A 17,584-nucleotide genomic window follows, 5' to 3' on the forward strand; every position below is an offset into this window, starting at 1 on the left:
ATAATTTGTTTTTCTCATAGAGATGTCATGACACAAGGAAGCTGCAGTGGTAGCAAGATTGGCCGCTTCTTTGTATTTACCCAAGGTCTTCTTCAGAACTGCTTGGTTCAAAGTAATTACTGCATCTTTAATATTGTCCTGATGTTGACAGTAAACTTTGGCCATATTAAAACAATCTTTGCTCTCCTCATAAAGTGCATTTTCACTAAACATCACCCCAAGGTTATTCATCAGAAGGGAAGAATTGGGATAGCATTGGTCACAATGATTTTGAACTTTCTGAACTTAGGACTGTCGTACAGTTCACTTGGTTTAAATCGTCATCCTCAAAGAGAGTTAGAACTAGGAACTCGGCTTGGTTATCACCCCATGGTTTCAACACGGTCTCCTCAACATCGCAAAGCAATGATTTGAAGGCAGATTGATCCTCTTGGGAAACGGCCAGGTTAACAGCAGCAGTTGGAAGTTTCAAAACTAGGGATTTTAATTTTTCCTATATTGTAGGCCAACCACAAGTTACTGTGTACCCTGCAAGTATGAAAGTATTGGAAAGTAAAAAAAAAACTAACCTTGATAAACTGTACAAAATTCTACTTATCTAATTTTGTTTTAAAAGTTATACCTGTGGTTTACTTTCAAGAGCCTTATTTTCCTGTTTTTTTTTTCCGGTGCTTCAATACACTACCTAAAGCTATACCATTAGTAATTGGCAGGGTTTATTTGATACCATTATTCAACCCCGATTGGCTTAAATCCCATGCCGTAATAGCCTATGTGTAACCGCACCCTTCCCCAAGCTTAAATTCTTCGCCACTGTAATTCTGTCCTCCAAAATTGTAACTTGACCTGTTACAATGGCGATACCTAGACGTGTTGATGTTAGTACTGCGTGTAAGATAATCAGAAATTGAAAAGAATTATATAATGGATTGAACCACAAAATATGAAAAAATGTTATTTTTGTATGTGTAATTGTTTTTTTTCAAAAGGCACCATACTTTCCCAAAGTATGGTGTGGTATAGTGTAGCAAAGTGGGGGTACCCCATAAAAATTTGGGCAAAGCTAGGGCCAAATTCATGACAGCAAGGAATGGTCTGATTATATTAAGTGGTGAACAGGAAGGAAAGAAAACACTGCTCTGATTTGTATTATATTGTTAATTTTTTCTTTATCAGGTTAAAACTGTGCCCCACAGTGTGTGACGTCAGGACGTGAATTGAACTGTCATTTACGCTGAAAGCAAAAATAGTTTTATGTGGCAAAATCAAGACCACTCTGCGTAAAACTTTGATTAAATTTGCTGAATTCAATAAACTTTGATGCGAATCTCATGTATAGTGAAAGTGATTTAATTTTAACCATTCACTATAAACATAACTTGCACATAGTACACTCCATCATGCAGCGTCCCAGGAAAAGGTAAGAGAACTTCATATTTCTGTTGTCATAATTTTTAAATTATGATCATATTAAAACACGTTGAAAGAATGGTAAATATAAGCATTTGACTTTATCCTTTGCATTCAACACTCACACCAACCTTCACTGTTTTGGTACAATGGAAGTCTTGTAGTTTTCACTAATAATGTGTGATAGGTCCTACAAGTAACAAACCTTCCAACATGCATACAATATTGAAGAATCAGGTGTAAAATATTTGGACATTATCCTTTGCATTTATCACATACTCCAACCTTTACTGTTTTGGGACAACATAAGCCTCGCGGTATTCACTTGTGTGATATATGTGCCACATGTGACAAACATTCCAGCATGCAATATTGAAGAATCAGGTACAAAAAAGTTTGATTTCAATGCAAACATACGTTCATGCAGTTTAACTATTGCTGCTAATTATTTTCCATGTTTTGTTTATTCCCAAAGAATTATCGCTTTCGTTGGGTAAGTCTTAAGTTTATCCAGTACTTTTTAATAACCCGGTCAAATTTGTTGGAGAAAAAAACATAGCCCTGGTGATAATCAGCAAAGGAGTTTGACTCTGAAATTGCAAATTTATCGTACCAAACTGTACATGTAATTACATAAAATAACAGTTGGACTCCAAGTCGGGAGAAACTACAGAAGGGAAAAACGAATAAAACACAGGGCGATGCAAGGAAAACGATGTAACTTACTATTTCGATCCAGTTGTGTTATACCCACATTTGAATTTACTGCTTGCTTATTTTCCGTGATCGCCTAATTTGATGCCACTTGGCTGTACTGATTAATCACGTTAAATACGACTATTTTTACGTGATCTTTGGGTTTGCACCTTGTCACGTGATGAATCACCACGTAAAATTCACTACACTCTAAAGGGAAAGTAAACGGTTTGTGGACAGGCAAAGTGACGAGACTGCAAAATGTATAGATATAAATGGGCAGTACTTCTAGAGTATTACAAAGTAGGACTTGCATTTATTCATTCTTATGTGATACAAAATTATTTATTTACATTATTGTCAATTTCCTCGATAAAACTTGCAAGTCGTAATACAGCATAAATTATTCTTCTGTTTATCAAGGAAACTTGGCAAAAAATAACTTTAAAAAATAACTTATGTTTTGTTTCGGTTTGACGCCTTTTCCCTCTTCAAATTAGCATTGTACGTCTTAACGATTGGTTTGTTGCTATGTCTGGAGGCGGGTTTCTTGAGCTCTCTGTCGCCAAGTTCACAAAGGACTCAAAGGATGTCCACATAACGAGCAGGTTTGACTGAAATGAAGCAAAAACACTGGAAATCATAGGCAACATTAATTCAACACTTCCACTAACAGAACACATATTTAGTGCGGTAATCATCATCATCATCATCATCATCATCATCATCATCATCATCATCATCATCATCATCATCATCATTGCTGCCCAAGATCAGGCCATTAATTTAAGACCAACTACTATCGTAGCAAGATCCTAAAAGATGGTACAGACCCAATATGCAGGATTTGTGGCCAATTTCAGGAAACGGTTGACCATACACTATATTGTGGCAGGGTGCCCTCAACTGGCCAAAACTGAATACCTACACAGACACAACAAAGCCGCCACATACTTACAATGGAACATCTGCAAAGAGATGAATATAGACAGAAGCGAGAAATGGTGCAAGCATGAGCCCCAAACAGTAACAGACAAAGACAACATCACAATCTTGTGGGATATGCCAGTACAGACAGATCATGAGTTAAAGGCCAACAGACCAGACATGGTAATCAAGAAAAACAAGAAAAAAGCTGCCTGCTCATTGATATGTCCATTCCCACTGAAAAGAACACTTCGGTTAAAGTAACTGAAAAACTGTCAAAATAATATAAAGCCCTTGAAATCGAAATTGAAAGAATGTGGGGGATGAAAGCCACAACGATTCCGGTAGTAGTAGGAGCCATGGAACTAATCAAGAAAGGGTTGGAGAAATATATACAACAAATCCCGGGTAACATCAAATTCAGGAACTACAGAAGATCACACTACTTGGAATATCCCGCACTCTAAGAAAGGCAATCTCCACCAAATAAACTCCTGCCTCATTCTAACCCTCGGCCCAAGGAATGGGCTCGGCTATTGTATATTGACCCACCCAGGGCTACAAAGCAGTAAGCAAGGCTGCAATTTGCTGCCAGCTTGTCCAACTATAATTATTTTTACCTTCTTGTAACAACCTACATGTGTACTAGGGATGACGAGGAATGGTGAACGAAAAACGTTTCTGATAGGCTTAAGGTTCGGGTTAGATTTTGTTCCAAATTTTAATCTATGCATTCATTTAAGTAACGTCTTGTGCACTTAAAATGATGAGTACAACTACTAGAAAATTAAATTAGGGAACAGCTAGACTTACAAGCCATGTCGAACCAGCTTCTCCTTACAATTCGTATGTACCTTGTGCCGACAAGGCAACATGTGGCACTCTGAAATGACTGGGTCCAATACCTGAAGTTAACAAAAAAAAAAACATAACTATGCAGGTGTAGGGGGTGTGCACCCCCCCACCCCTGAGATGACCTGCGGTTTTGTAATACAACTGGTATTCTGCAAAAAAAAAAAAAACTATGTGGTTTATTGGTGTTCAAGTAGAGCAAGAGACGAGTGCACCCCCTCCTAAAAAAAATCCTGGGTCCGCCCCTGTATGGTATGAATTATGTTACCGTTGTTATACCAAGAAAAATTTATAGTGCTACACAAAGTCTCGGTACCAAAGTTTCCAAACCAGTAATAGGTGTGCATACAGAGGAACCTTTCTGGTCTGTTAATGCTAATAATTGTTCTTGCTCTCTGTGGAAGTTATGCATAAAACTATTGTCCATGACCTATAAACTGATGATGTCAAGAGTTATCCAAGGTAAGCCACCACGAGTATGAGTGGTTATGGACAGGTGTGCATGTGAACACTAAGAAAATTAATTTATCAGCTGAATTTACACATAAGACCTTAATGACAGGTGACAACTCTTTTAAGAGCTTAAAAAAGGAAACCTATGCAGGAAAGAGACTCAAACTCACCTCCAAGCATAGACAGCAGTCATCTGGTCGGCAGTGAAGGTGATTTTCCTGCTCCTCGTCGTTAAACCACACATTGCAAACCTCACAGTGCTGTTGAGGTTCCTCAATTTAAACCAGTTTGCGTAAAATTAGTTAAAGAATTCAATGTCTAAATTCCTTAAAAAAAGTTATTCCCAATCTATAAAATAATATTGAGCACACATGCCCAGCCCTGTGAAACAACACATAAAAAAATGTAGTCCTCGGGTTTTTAACAGCATTATTCACAGGTTTTTGAGAGTAAAGTTAGGATATAGAGCAGTATATTTTGTAATTCATGGCTTTACAAAAACTCTGAGAAAAACATTTACACTCAACTTTTCTGACATAAATAATAAAAGTACATACAACAAAAAATTCCATTATCTAGCTTACCACATTTCTGAAGCACAGTTGCTGCCGAGAGTTCACTTCAGCTTCCTGCATCTCTCTCTCCGTTCTGTCCACTCTGTTTCCTCTTACTGCTTCCTCCGTTTCTTGCCTTTCTCTTCCTCTGCTTAACTGTTCCTGGAACAGCAAAATAAAAAAACACCCTCCATGTAATGATATTGTTAGAGAGAACTGACTGCTCCAGATGACAATTTTTTGATGAGATCCAGGTTCATCACTTCATCACCCAAGCAATGTTGTGCCCATAATGGAAATCAACTTTAACGGGGGTGGAAGGAGAAAGGTCGTCAGTTTTATTATGATTAGCACAAGATAACCAGGAAGGTTTGTAACATAACAATGCTGCCTCCATCCAGGGCACACAACAGCTTTCAGCTTAGGCAAAGTTTGGTTTAAGAGTGCGATCAACCTTAAGAGTTTCACCCTTTACTTTTCTCCCTACACTTGCTTCTTTTGTTTTCTTGCATCCCCTGTATGTTCGTTCTTTTGTAAGCATTTAGGCACTTATTAACTCATTTCAGTGTGGAAAGTTTTTATGAACACTTATAGGATATGGTTTGTTGCATTTTTCTGGCTGTTTGATTAAATCATTCTCATGGTTTAAAAGATTTTGCTCCATATGGAATTTAGGCAGATAGGTTGAAGAAATGGCCTGTGGTAGCTGAAACCTCTCTCTTAAAGAGGTTAAGGTAGGATACATATGCAAAAAAGTGATTTAAGCTCACCTCCAAAGATATATGGCAGACGTCTAGTTGACAATATTGGTGATTCTCCTGCTCATGCTCATTGAATGGCACATTGCAAAGGTCACAAAAGTGTCGAGGTTCCTTTTAACCATTTTACAAAATTAGTCAAAGAAATTAAAGGTCTAATTACTGTGAAACACACAAATCAGTGAACACCAGAAATATTTATGGAATGTTATATGTTCCTGTTGCAAGGATCAAGAAAGCTAATTTTGGTGTGAGAAACTAAAAGGTAACTAGTTATACACGTAGCTAATATATCAATTATAAGTGCCAATGAGCAAAGATCTTACCTGTATGTGAGCACTGTTTCAATTTGTTTAGAAACGTGATGAATGACCGTGGTTATTTATCAAAAATACATGTAGTTTGAACTCAATTCAATTGCATAAGCAAAAATTAAATTAAAAATAGTGAACTAAATATTGTTCTACCACATAAAGAATTTGAAATCCAGCCTTTACATAGCATATTTTTTGAGATATTGAAGTTCTTGTCTTCGTCTGAAGTTGCACACCGGTCATTTTGCATAAAATTTAGTGGTCTTATAAGCGAACTTAGAATCCTCGAAAGTCCACGAATATTCAACATACAGATTGATATTTGATCTCTCTTTAAAGCTTGTAACATGTAGGAAGTCTACTTTTCAGGGAAAAAAAGACTTATGGTGCACTGATGACTCCTTCCAAATGATAATTTTTCTTCAAAAACACAACAAATATTTTCTTATCACATAAACAGGCAGTGTATTTAAGTAAAATATTTTGTACTCAAATCAATTTCATGAACCCCCCCCCCCCAAAAAAAAAAAGAAAAATGGTGAACTAAACTGTTTGTACTACAAATAGATTATTTTAAAATACTGACTTTACATGGCATATTTTTCTTACATGTATATTATCTGTTCTGCATTACTTCATAAAAGTTGTCTTACACTACCTCATGTTACATTGCTTTGAGATTTATTCTACCTTAAATGAAACTTTTGCGAACGGCTTTGTTATGCTGCCACCTAGCAGCCTCGCATCTTTGCAGGGCTGCTTGTTGGCAATTAGCTTGCGGTTTGGTAGTTTTCTTGTGTTCTCTGAACTCAGTTGAGATTGAGGCAGGTACAAAAGTCGGACCGGATCAACTCGGACCGCCAGTCTGGGTCGGATCAACTCGGATCGACTCGGACCAAAGTGGATCGAATAAAAAAATAGAAATAAAATAAAATTGGACTCGGATCAACTCGGAGCCATCAAAAAAATTAAATTAAATCAGCAAAACTGAAAGTTTAACCCATTTGGAGGGTAAAAAAGGCCAGATCATCCTTTTCTCCGTGGCTTTCAGGCGCCATTTTGTTTTACTAGTGCCAGTTCCTCTCGGATCATGTTATAAACTGTGTTACACGACGCGCTCTGCTTCACAGATATGGATGACCTCGAGGAAGGTAAAATCTCGACCATCTTTCTCAATGAATTTGCTTCATTCCAAGAAAATGATAGTTTCAGTCGCCTAGAATATATATTTGCTTATATAGTTACCAAAGAGTGTTTGTTTGTTTGTTCCTGTTTTTTTTTTTTTTCTGCAGGATTTCTGAAACTTAATTTTAATGATACGCTAGTGAGCAGCACACATACATTTCCAGTGGTCATTTTCAACTTGGAAGGAGGAGAAACCATGCTCCCCCGGGACAAAGGAAATTTCCATGCCCTGGGCAAGAATCGAACTCGCGACCCTCCGGTTCAGTGGTTGCATTTGAACGTCTGAAAAACATGTAGTATTCCGAGGGTCGTGAGTTCAATTCTCGCCTGGGGTACGAAAATTTTTGTTGTCCCAGGCAAGCATGATTTCTCCTCCCTCCAAGTTGAAAATGTTCACTGGAAGAGTATGTGTGCTGCTCACTAGTGTATCATTAACATTAATAAAAATAAAAATAAAATTAATTTACGCAACCACGAGTTCGTGAGAAAAAAACAAAATGGCGGGTGAAAGTTGAGTGATACTGACTGATTTTATTTTTCTTTTTATAATCCGAGTTGTTTTTTTTTTTTATGATCCGAGTTGATCCGAGGCAAATTTTATTTTATTGTTATCGTTTTAATTCGATCCGAGTCGATCCAAGTTGATCCGACCCGGACTGCCGGTTCGAGTTGATCCGGTCCGACTTTTGTACCTGCCTATTGAGATTGGTCAATATATACACACAATCCATATTCCTGAAAATTTGCAGGTGTTCATGGGTTGTTTACCATTTACATGGGCAAACTGGTCGGTCTATGGTTTAGGCAAATGGTATGCAATTTTTAGAACTGGGAAATTCTGTGCTGAAACAACACAAAAAAGTCATGTGCCATTTACTTTCCAACCAGATTTTCTGGAATCTTTTTGTAAATGGTAAACAACCATGGTTTGCCAATTTTGACAGTAATTGGCACAAGTTACTCCTATTTATAAATTAATATTGAGCACTGCAAAAGGACCAAAAGTGAAGGATGTTAAAATGACTAGAGAAAAACCAGCAGTATTCTGTAACTAAACATTAGAGAAATTTGTGTCATGTTTACAGCAAAGAGAAAAAGAAAATCTCTAAATCTCTCTACAATGTCTACCAGAACTCTGGCAAGAACTTAAGAGCGGATGTCAGTAAATATCGACCAGAGGTCTGCAAAAGTGAAAAATCGAAAATTCTCAAAAAAATTCACAAAGTAGCACTAGGTAAGCTGTTAACATAAATATAATTTTTACTTCGATCCGATAATCATTTTAGACGTACGGGGGGGTTATCGGTTTCGCGGCTCTAGGACCGGGTTTTACAGGCCCGAGACGGTGTGTCACGAAAAAATCGAACAGCAAATAACTTATTCAGAAGAGTACATAATTATAGACATTTTCAGGGTTGATTTACTCAGCAGTGTCAACGAAAATGTAATATTTTGGAGATTTTTCATTATTTTCAATATTTTGAACGTTTCCATTCGATGAAAAAATGGCAAATTTCAAAGCCCAAAATCATCAACTGGTACCTCGATTTCAGTAAAGAGTCTTATACCACGTTAAAGAGCGTTATCTCTGCTTTCAAAATCTGTTTTCAAAACTATGGGCAACTTAAAAGAAAATTTTTGAGGCCAAAAAATAGAAGTAGTACTTTTCTGAAATTTGAGCTCTCCTCTCTCACTGGGGGGATGCTAAAAACTCGGAAAAATACTATAAGAAATCAGTTTGAGCAACAGTGGTTTAATGTTATCAGCTTTCAGAAACCAAGACGTGTTTATCCAGCGATCTAATATAATTTAAAACCGTTTGCTAACATGAAAGGCCATAAAGGCAGATTTAAGCTGTCAACTCCTGCCAAGTGCACGAGTCACGTAAGGTTGTCAAAGGGCAAAAAACTATAATAAACCAGATAAACTCTAAAAATCACAACGTTTTTGCGTCCAGGAATTGGATTTTACCGAACAGAAGAATGCTTAGGAGTGTATTTTTCTTACCTTAGCATGGGTTTCCTAGATATTGGAATTAAAAAACATCAAGGGCAGCATCGGCAAGAGAATCTTTGACTGCTCTCAAAGGTCGACGGAGATTGTGTTACTTCTCACGAATTGACCGCTCACCACCTGTTCTTGGGCTCGTATTTCGAGGCAACACTTATGAATGGCATGGCGCGCGGCACTGATACTTTATGATCAAGTTCTGAACTCTTCTTCACGAGACATTTACCTGAATTTATCGAAAATATGCCAACACCAACAACAACTGGAGCATTTGTCGGGTATTTGTCTTTTTTTCGAGGAAAAGTTCGGGTAAGCAGATTCACACAAAAACCATTTGGCTCAAAAAACGTTTTAAAGCCTACCCTGGATATAAAGCAACATGTATTTCCTCAAAATAAGCTAAAAAAAAAAAATTCACGCAGTGAATAAATGGGTGAAACAGGATTAATAATCATCGAATTCTTGCCTAACCTGAGAGATTTCCCGATATGAAGGATGTACCCAAAGAGGGACACCTACCACGTTACAAAGAGTCACTGGTTTAAACAAACCTGCACGTATCTTTAGCTGGACGTTAACCTTCCGTACAACTAACGCGTTTCATTTGAAGTAAGACGTGACTTAGCTATGACGCGTCCTTTTTGAAAAACTCTTGTTAATTCCTGCAAAAAATTCGGATTTTTGTAGCTAAGCCGGAGCGTTCCCTGTATTCTTCGACCCTTTTTCGACATGTTTTATCGTCAATGAAGTCCTGCTCATAACCAACTGTCTGTCAATCTTTTGCTGATTTTCACAATTTTTTTTTCACTGTGTAGTTCAATTATAACATCGTGTTTTCTTTTATTGCAGCAAATAATAAAGAGTTTTCGTAGGTAGAAATAAGACTCTCTTCAAACGTTTAACTTAATGTTGCCTCTGTGAGAAATGTCAGCATGCCGGTGTTGTTGTTTACTGACAATTTCACTCAAAAATTAGTCCTTTACCGGCCGGAATATATGACGCAAACTATGTATGTATACCAGCTTCTAAACATGGGCGTAGCGTGAGGTTTTGATGGTGTACACATGCACGGACAAAGGTTGGACCTCCGATAATTCCGATGGTACTGCAAACTAGGGGAATCTGCAGCTCAGAAATTCTATATCCTGTGTTTTCCACAGGATATTTTCAGTTAGTAAATAAATACATAGGAAATTAAAATGCAAATATTAGTTGTTTAATTTTTATCTCTTGAAACATGTTATCGGTAAGGTGCAATGTTTACGCGAAAAAAATTAAAAGAGTGACGCCATCAAGGAGGTTTCAAGCAAAGGGCGAGACATATCTAACCTTCAGGGCCGAGTTGTTCAAAACTGGGTTAAGATAACCCAGGGTTAGTGCGAGATTTGAATTCAGATTTGAAAGCTTAAAAAGCATTTCAGTTTTAATTCTTTTTGTCTACAAGTTGATGATTGGAAGCTCTAAAACTAACAGAGGAAATTATCCGAGAATATGCTTTTGAACACAAGAAAAAGAAACCTGGGTTGAATTTAACCCTGGGTTAAGCGCCAATCAGCCTTCGAACAACCTGGCCCAGACGGGTAAAGACACTAATATAATGCAAAAGATTTATCAATCATCCCCATTTTATGATAATAATGCTTCTGGAAACACCGAGAAATATACATTTTCCAGATTTCAGCTGTACGCACCGGCGTATGTGCGTATAAAGGACGCTACACCCCTTCTAACTTAATTAAGACCCTCTCTTATAAATGGGACATTAAGCGTCTTATTCAAGAAGCGTTGTTAATCTGTTTTGTGTGTGATCTCAGAGTATTTTTTGTTTGTTTGTTTGTTTGTTTGCTTTTACACCGTTTCATAAAAAGTTTTTAAGGTTCATTTCTGGCAACGTTTCTCAAAACTCGTTATCAGCACTGTTAGCACTGGCCATTGAAGAGGCCAAAAACTGAACTTTTCTGTAAATAACAAAATACACCTTCCCTGCATAACTTAAAGCACCGAGGAGCTGTAAGTTTCGTTATTTTCACCAGAATTTTTCAATTATTACACAAAAATTATATTGTGTACCGGTTTGTTCGTGGCAGAGGCCCATAACCCACTCCTGCATGTGGTTGTGAATTCCTTCAAGGCCGAAAATTTAAGTAAGAACCGCAAACAACAGCTAAAAGGAGGCACACAGTTTGAAATAACCAGGGAAAAGAGGCCTCTGATTTTCTAAAATGTCATTGATGCACAGTTCAATTAGACTTGTTACTACCCCTCGGGGAACCACAGGGACAATTCCAGCCCTTCAGGCCCGGGGGTGGGGAGTTGTTTGAAGTGGTCATGTCCCGGACTTTCGGTGGTGGGTGGCAAGGCAAATCGAAAATAACTTCTCTGTAAGTTTGTTTTTGTGAAGTACATCATTTTTCGCGCGGTTGACAAGATGGAGGCGGACTCCATAGCTGTGGAACGATCCTTGTGAAACATGTCCCGGCAACGAACAGGGCATCACGTAATTGACGTCAAGACCTTGACCCAACTCCATGAACAGGGAGAGGCGATAAGTTCCATTATACCGTAAGTGATGCTTGATGTCAGACGTGAATAGTCTGTCCACAGACGTTTATCCTTTTGTTTTTGACAACACGCGAGTGAATCGGAGCGCAGAAACGAGCCCTAAGCCCACCCCATTGCCCAAACATTCCCTAAATCCCCACACTTTTTATTTTTGTGCAAGAAGTTCTTACCTTTCATTTAATTTCCATGTCCAGTTTACAAATAAGAACGCGGGTTCCCTTTGGTGAAGCTTGAAAACAATGAGACATAGCTGTGTAGCAGGCGCTTCGAAGTAGGGCGCGATAAAGAACGGAGATACGCGTGTCTCTCTCAACAAGACAATCATCAAATCGAAACAAACTCAATATGGCAGAAAAAATAGTGGTCGATTTCATAGAAAAAGGGATACACCACCGAACCTCTTGTGCCTGGAAATGTTGTTATAATGCTCATCTTTCAATTAACAAAAAAATTGACAAAAAATCAACGAAAGGCTGACTCTATAAGCCGCTGCCTGACAATGAAATGGTCAACAAGAAGCTAGTGCTGCCTTTCATTTAATAGAGACGTGAAATACTAGGTGGACCACACCCTGAACTCCAGCGAAAACCGCAAGAGAGGAGCGCTCAAGGCTAAGGAGACTAAAGCCGGAAAAAACAACAGGAGTCTTGAGAAACGTCCTTATCCTATTCTGTCCGGTTTCGTACTTTCAAGGAAGTGCTGATCAAGAGTCATACCTAAGGAATGAAAACTCCTCGCAGCTTCCAGTGAAAGCATGCAAAGAGTGACAACAGTGGTAAGCGGTCGTTCTGTGAAATGTAACACAATCTTTGCCGTTTGGATTTTTGCTGTTCTTGATCTGTTCTCCCGGCCGTGTGGATACTTCACATTTCCAACATCTGGGAACACCATGTTAAGGTACGAAACAACAAATACTCACAACATTATTTTGTACACTAAAATCTGACTTCCTGGACGTAAAAAGTTTTGAATTTTAAGACTTTTTTAATTAGTGCTTTGCCCTTTGACAATGTGCACTTGGCAGGAGTCGACAGCTCAATTCTGCCTTTATGGCCTTTCATGTTAGCAAAAGTTTTAAATTACATCAGATCACGGGATAAACACGTCTTGGTTTCTGAAAGCTGATAACATTAAACCACTGTTGCTCAAATTGATTTCTTATAGTATTTTTCCGAGTATTTAGCATCGCCCCGGTGAGCGAGGAAAGCTCAAATTTCAGAAAAGTACTACTTGTATTTTTTGGCCTCAAAAATTTTCTTTTAAGTTGCCCATAGTTTTGAAAACAGATTTTGAAAGAAGAGATAACGCTCTTTAACGTGGTATAAGACTCTTTACTGAAATCGAGGTACCAGTTGATGATTTTAGGCTTTGAAATTTGCCATTTTTTCATCGAACAGAAACTTTCAAAATATTGAAAATAATGAAAAATCTCCAAAATATTACATTTTCGTTGAAACTGAGTAAATCACCCCTGAAAATGTCCATAATTATGTACTCTTCTGAATAAGTTATTTGCTGTTCGCATTACAATTGATTTGATTTTGAAAACGATTTTTTCGTGACACACCGTCTTGGGCCTGTAAAACCGGGTCCGAGAGCTGCGAAACCGATACCCCCCCCCCGTACGTCTAAAATAATTATCGGATCGAAGTAAAAATTATATTTATGTTAACAGCTTACCTAGTGCTACTTTGTGAATTTTTTTGAGAATTTTCGATTTTTCACTTTTGCAGACCTCTGGTCGATATTTATTGACATCCGCTCTTAAGAAACTTCTACTTTCTTGCATGCATGAATAAAACATGTAAAGGATAAAAAAACATCACATCAACACATTTCATTAGCTTACCGTGCTAGGGTACTGTAGTTGCCTCACTTCACCCAACTCGGCCTGCATTGCTCTTTCTGTACCCTCCATTCTTTCTCTATTTCTTACAGCCAGTACATCTTGTTCCAACTGTCCTATTCTTCTGTTTAATTGTTCATGCCCTTCTCTTTCTTGTAAAGCAACAGCACGGCATTCTGCAACTTGCTGTAGCCTAACAGCCAATGAATCATCATTAGACTCCTCAGAATCAGACACAGCATCTCCCAAATTAATACCAATTGTCCCTTCTTCCTCTGGAACAGTACTAGTTGCAGGATCCAACCAAGAAAATTGTTTTTCTGCATTTGCAGATGCACTTGCACCAGATGACAATGTTCCTTTGTCTCTGTCTGCCGTAATGGCTGCTGCAGCTGCTTGCAATTCTTCATCACTACTATCACTTGATGGGGTAAGTTCTTGACCACCAGGTGCTTCCTCTGATTTGTGGTCTGTGGGCAGAGTACTTCCTTGCATCTCATTCTCACTGTCTTCTCCATCTGAACCATGGTCCAGGACATTATCTGGGTCAGAGGTATTTCGAGTTCCACCATTATCTTGATCAAAATCCATATTTTCTGTCCCTATATTAATCATAAAAGAAGAATCAATGTGTACATGCATGCACAGGTCAAGATGTGTGACAAAAACACATTTTAACAAGTGTATCTAAGGTACAAAGGGCCGTTGCAGCCAGGTATGTCTTGCAGGAGAGATGTCTACACCTTGACGACAGAAATTCCATACCAATGACGTCAAATATTCTGAATCCCTGGTTAGTCGATATTATTTACAGATGACGGACAAAAGACAAGACAAGAGATCGCAGAATTATATCAAAGTCAATTCTTAAGTAAACTCTACCAGGATGAATCTACTACAAAATTTAACAATCATGTGGAAAGTGTTCTCCTTTGGAAGAAGCATTTGAGTTTTACTGCCTGTTCACAGAAGAACTCTGGACAGGAGAAACACATCAACTCAAACAAACTTATATAACACCAATAAAATGACTACCAGATAATAATATTGGGTAAACATTGATTCACGCCATCAGTATGGGATTTCTGTCATTGAGGCGCAGATGTCACAAAATGTCCCTAGTAGGAGCGAGTTGCAAGGAGAGGCTCTTCCTGCTTTTATAGGCTGTATAAAAGGAAACCATCTCAGGTACTCTTAATGTGACATGTTACACGAGACAATTTGCAACAATAATTTTTAGTGCAACACTCTTAGAACAATATGATGCAACTGTTCAAAACAACATAGCAACAATGCTGTAATGCTCTGCATGTTGTGCTAAAACTCTCATTGCTGTGAATCGTTCTGTGTGACATCACCTTAACTTTTCATGTACATAATCTTTAATAATATGGGAAAAAAAATTTTACCATTTGCAGACCCAATCTGGCGAGCTTGAGCAAGCTAAATGAACTTGTAACTTCCTGCAGGCACACATGCAAATTTCTTCTCAGCAGCTTTACATCTTCCGTTGTCATGCGATAGTTTTTTTATTCAAATTCTGCGTGCGCGTTTGTAGTCTTAGCATATGTTGTAACAAACTTTTTATTGGCAATTTTATCTGAGGAGTATCACACATGCTGTGCAGTACAAAACTAAATAGTAATAAAAATGCCAAGTCGGATCTCACAGTGACACCAGATAACCTAGATTAAACATAATCTTTTATGCGCAATTGGCTACTGGGTTAGAGAAAATGAAGAGTCTCATGTATCTTAAACACACAGGGAGGTTCTAAAGTAACAGCACTAACAATCATGTACAGTACTCAACGCTCCCTATATTTGTGACCAGCTTTCTCACAGATAATCAGCTACAGTCATCACCAGTGTTGTAAACCCCAGTGTAGTGAAACCCACCTTGAAATATGATACATTATACAGCTGTAATTTATTAAGGTCTCTAATAAAAGCTCTTCTAAGCACTCAGATCATGCACTCACTTTTGTGACATTCATGCTGGTATTTTCATCTGTTTATAAGTACTGGTAAGTGACCACTCAGTCAACACTTATAATTATCATTATATAGCTGTTAGTTAATCCGATATTGTCAGGAAAGCTATTATCCTTTAATTTTTAAGAATTGTCCAATTAAGGATTAATTTGGATAATTTCAGATAGCATTTTCCTTTACAAACAAGCAAACTGTCCAGTATAAGAAAAATAAGACAGCTGGTCTGAGCCAATCAAATGCCAGAAAATACAATAGGCAATGCAAACTAGCCAATCAGCACCAAGTCCCTGTGACAATGTGCCAAAAAGAGTTTTGTTGGCTGACTGCAGTTTGTCGGCAAACACTCTTGGCTTCTTGTTGCTGTGAATGTCATTTTGTTTTAATTGCTGTTGTTTTGTTTTGGCTTCTTGTCTGGGCCATTTAAAACGAAAATGTATGACCAAACTGACGAAAGTTTGTATTGGAAACAATCAATGCATAGATTCTCGAAAATGTACAAGAACTGAAACTTTGAACAAGAATAAGAAAACACTGATACTTGTGTTTAGATGTTGGCATTACAAAAACAATTCTGTGGAAATCGTTTGACGTAATGAATGAAATATTTATTTTCAATAGTGTTTGCATTTAAATTAAGTGTTTGTGTTGTTGCTTTGTCTTCTCTGTACTGGCAATTGCGGTTTTCACCTGAAGCACCTGTAGCACCATATCATTCAGATCATTGAAGGAGCTTTGAAAATTTTAATAGGCAACAAAATGCCAAAGTATGATTAAAGAGCAATACTACGTTCTAGGTTTGTTTACTAGTAAAGAATAAGTTGAATGACAGTACAAGAATAAACCTTTTTTAGATCTTTGTTTCAACTACAACAGATGGGTTAACTTTTGGCTGTCCTTGGAATTTTTTTCATCCAATTATTTCCAAATTGGACAGCATGTAGTCCTATTACATGTACCAATACATAATTAAAAGTAAATAGAACTTCTTGATAACATTTAGGGTAAGTAAATGTACGCTAAACAATATGAAAAAATAAATATGTGCCCGGGGTGCTAATTTGAGCAATGTAGTGTCCATATCAACTACAGTAATTCATTAGATCAACTATTAATGACAACAACTACGTGTATCAAGTATAAAATTATTATTAAGTAAGTAAGTAAGTAAGTAATTTTATTTAACCACATATCGCATATGAGCGATAGCCCGTTTAAATGCAAATGTGCCAATCAAAAATGCAATCAGGTTTACCATTTACAATGTTTCCATAATTATTTTAAATGAAAAAAGAATACTTTCTCAAGTATCAAATAATCTAATGACAATGGTTGCCAAACATATCAAACTTTTCAAAAATCCGTTTCCGATTTGAAATTTTTAAATTGCTGTATTTTCATACAAATGGGCGGCGGCTAAAAAGCAGCCATGAACAGAGAGAAAGCAGCAATGGTTGGACAGGTGAAAACAAATCGAAAATAAATTCGTGAGACACGAATATAATAAGCTTAATGGTCAAATACGACAAAAATAATGCTTCTGCACTTGAAAAACCTTTTCAAACAGTCCCCCGATTTTTTCCCGTGAGATCGCTATCTCGCAACCCGAGGCCGCCATTTTTAAGCTTTTACGTTATTTGGTTTGAAAATTAAGTCACAGTTTAATACACTCCTTCCTCGACGCCCATCAACTTTTCTCATTTTCTTCGAAGCAAGATCTTGCGGAGAACAGGGGGTCTTCAAACATACTACAGCTATCAGAAGCATACCTGAGTGATGCTGTTTATAAATGAATTAAGCTTATCGTGCCCGATAGGATATTAAAAGCGTGTCAAATTTTCACTAAGATTTGTCACCTCTGCAGACAAAACGGACCAAGTTCGCTTTATAAACGAATCTTCGAACTATGAAAGTTAGCATTTATATTAAAACTTACCTGAAAACAAGTTCAAGTGACCCTAAAAGTGTTGTTGTTTTGCAGTGTCTTTAACACAATCTTTCCGTCGAGGGTTCGATGTTTTTGCCT

The 17,584-nt window shown here is 37.6% G+C and overlaps 1 protein-coding gene across 1 annotated transcript; it reads right to left on the reverse strand.

The window, feature by feature from the left end:
- Positions 1–2,044: 2,044 nt before the first annotated feature.
- Positions 2,045–17,549, reverse strand: LOC140943829 (uncharacterized). The gene is made up of 7 exons (XM_073392945.1): positions 17,495–17,549; positions 13,571–14,169; positions 5,663–5,764; positions 4,923–5,054; positions 4,509–4,610; positions 3,847–3,938; positions 2,045–2,720 (listed from the first exon to the last, which is right to left on the reverse strand). Exons 2-7 carry the CDS (start codon positions 14,156–14,158, stop codon positions 2,678–2,680), a joined length of 1,059 nt encoding a protein of 352 aa, XP_073249046.1. The 5' UTR covers positions 14,159–14,169; positions 17,495–17,549; the 3' UTR covers positions 2,045–2,677.
- Between the last annotated feature and the right edge of the window lie 35 nt (positions 17,550–17,584).

Source organism: Porites lutea, chromosome 1 (genome assembly GCF_958299795.1).
Source record: "Porites lutea chromosome 1, jaPorLute2.1, whole genome shotgun sequence".
In the NCBI taxonomy this organism is placed as follows: domain Eukaryota; kingdom Metazoa; phylum Cnidaria; class Anthozoa; order Scleractinia; family Poritidae; genus Porites; species Porites lutea.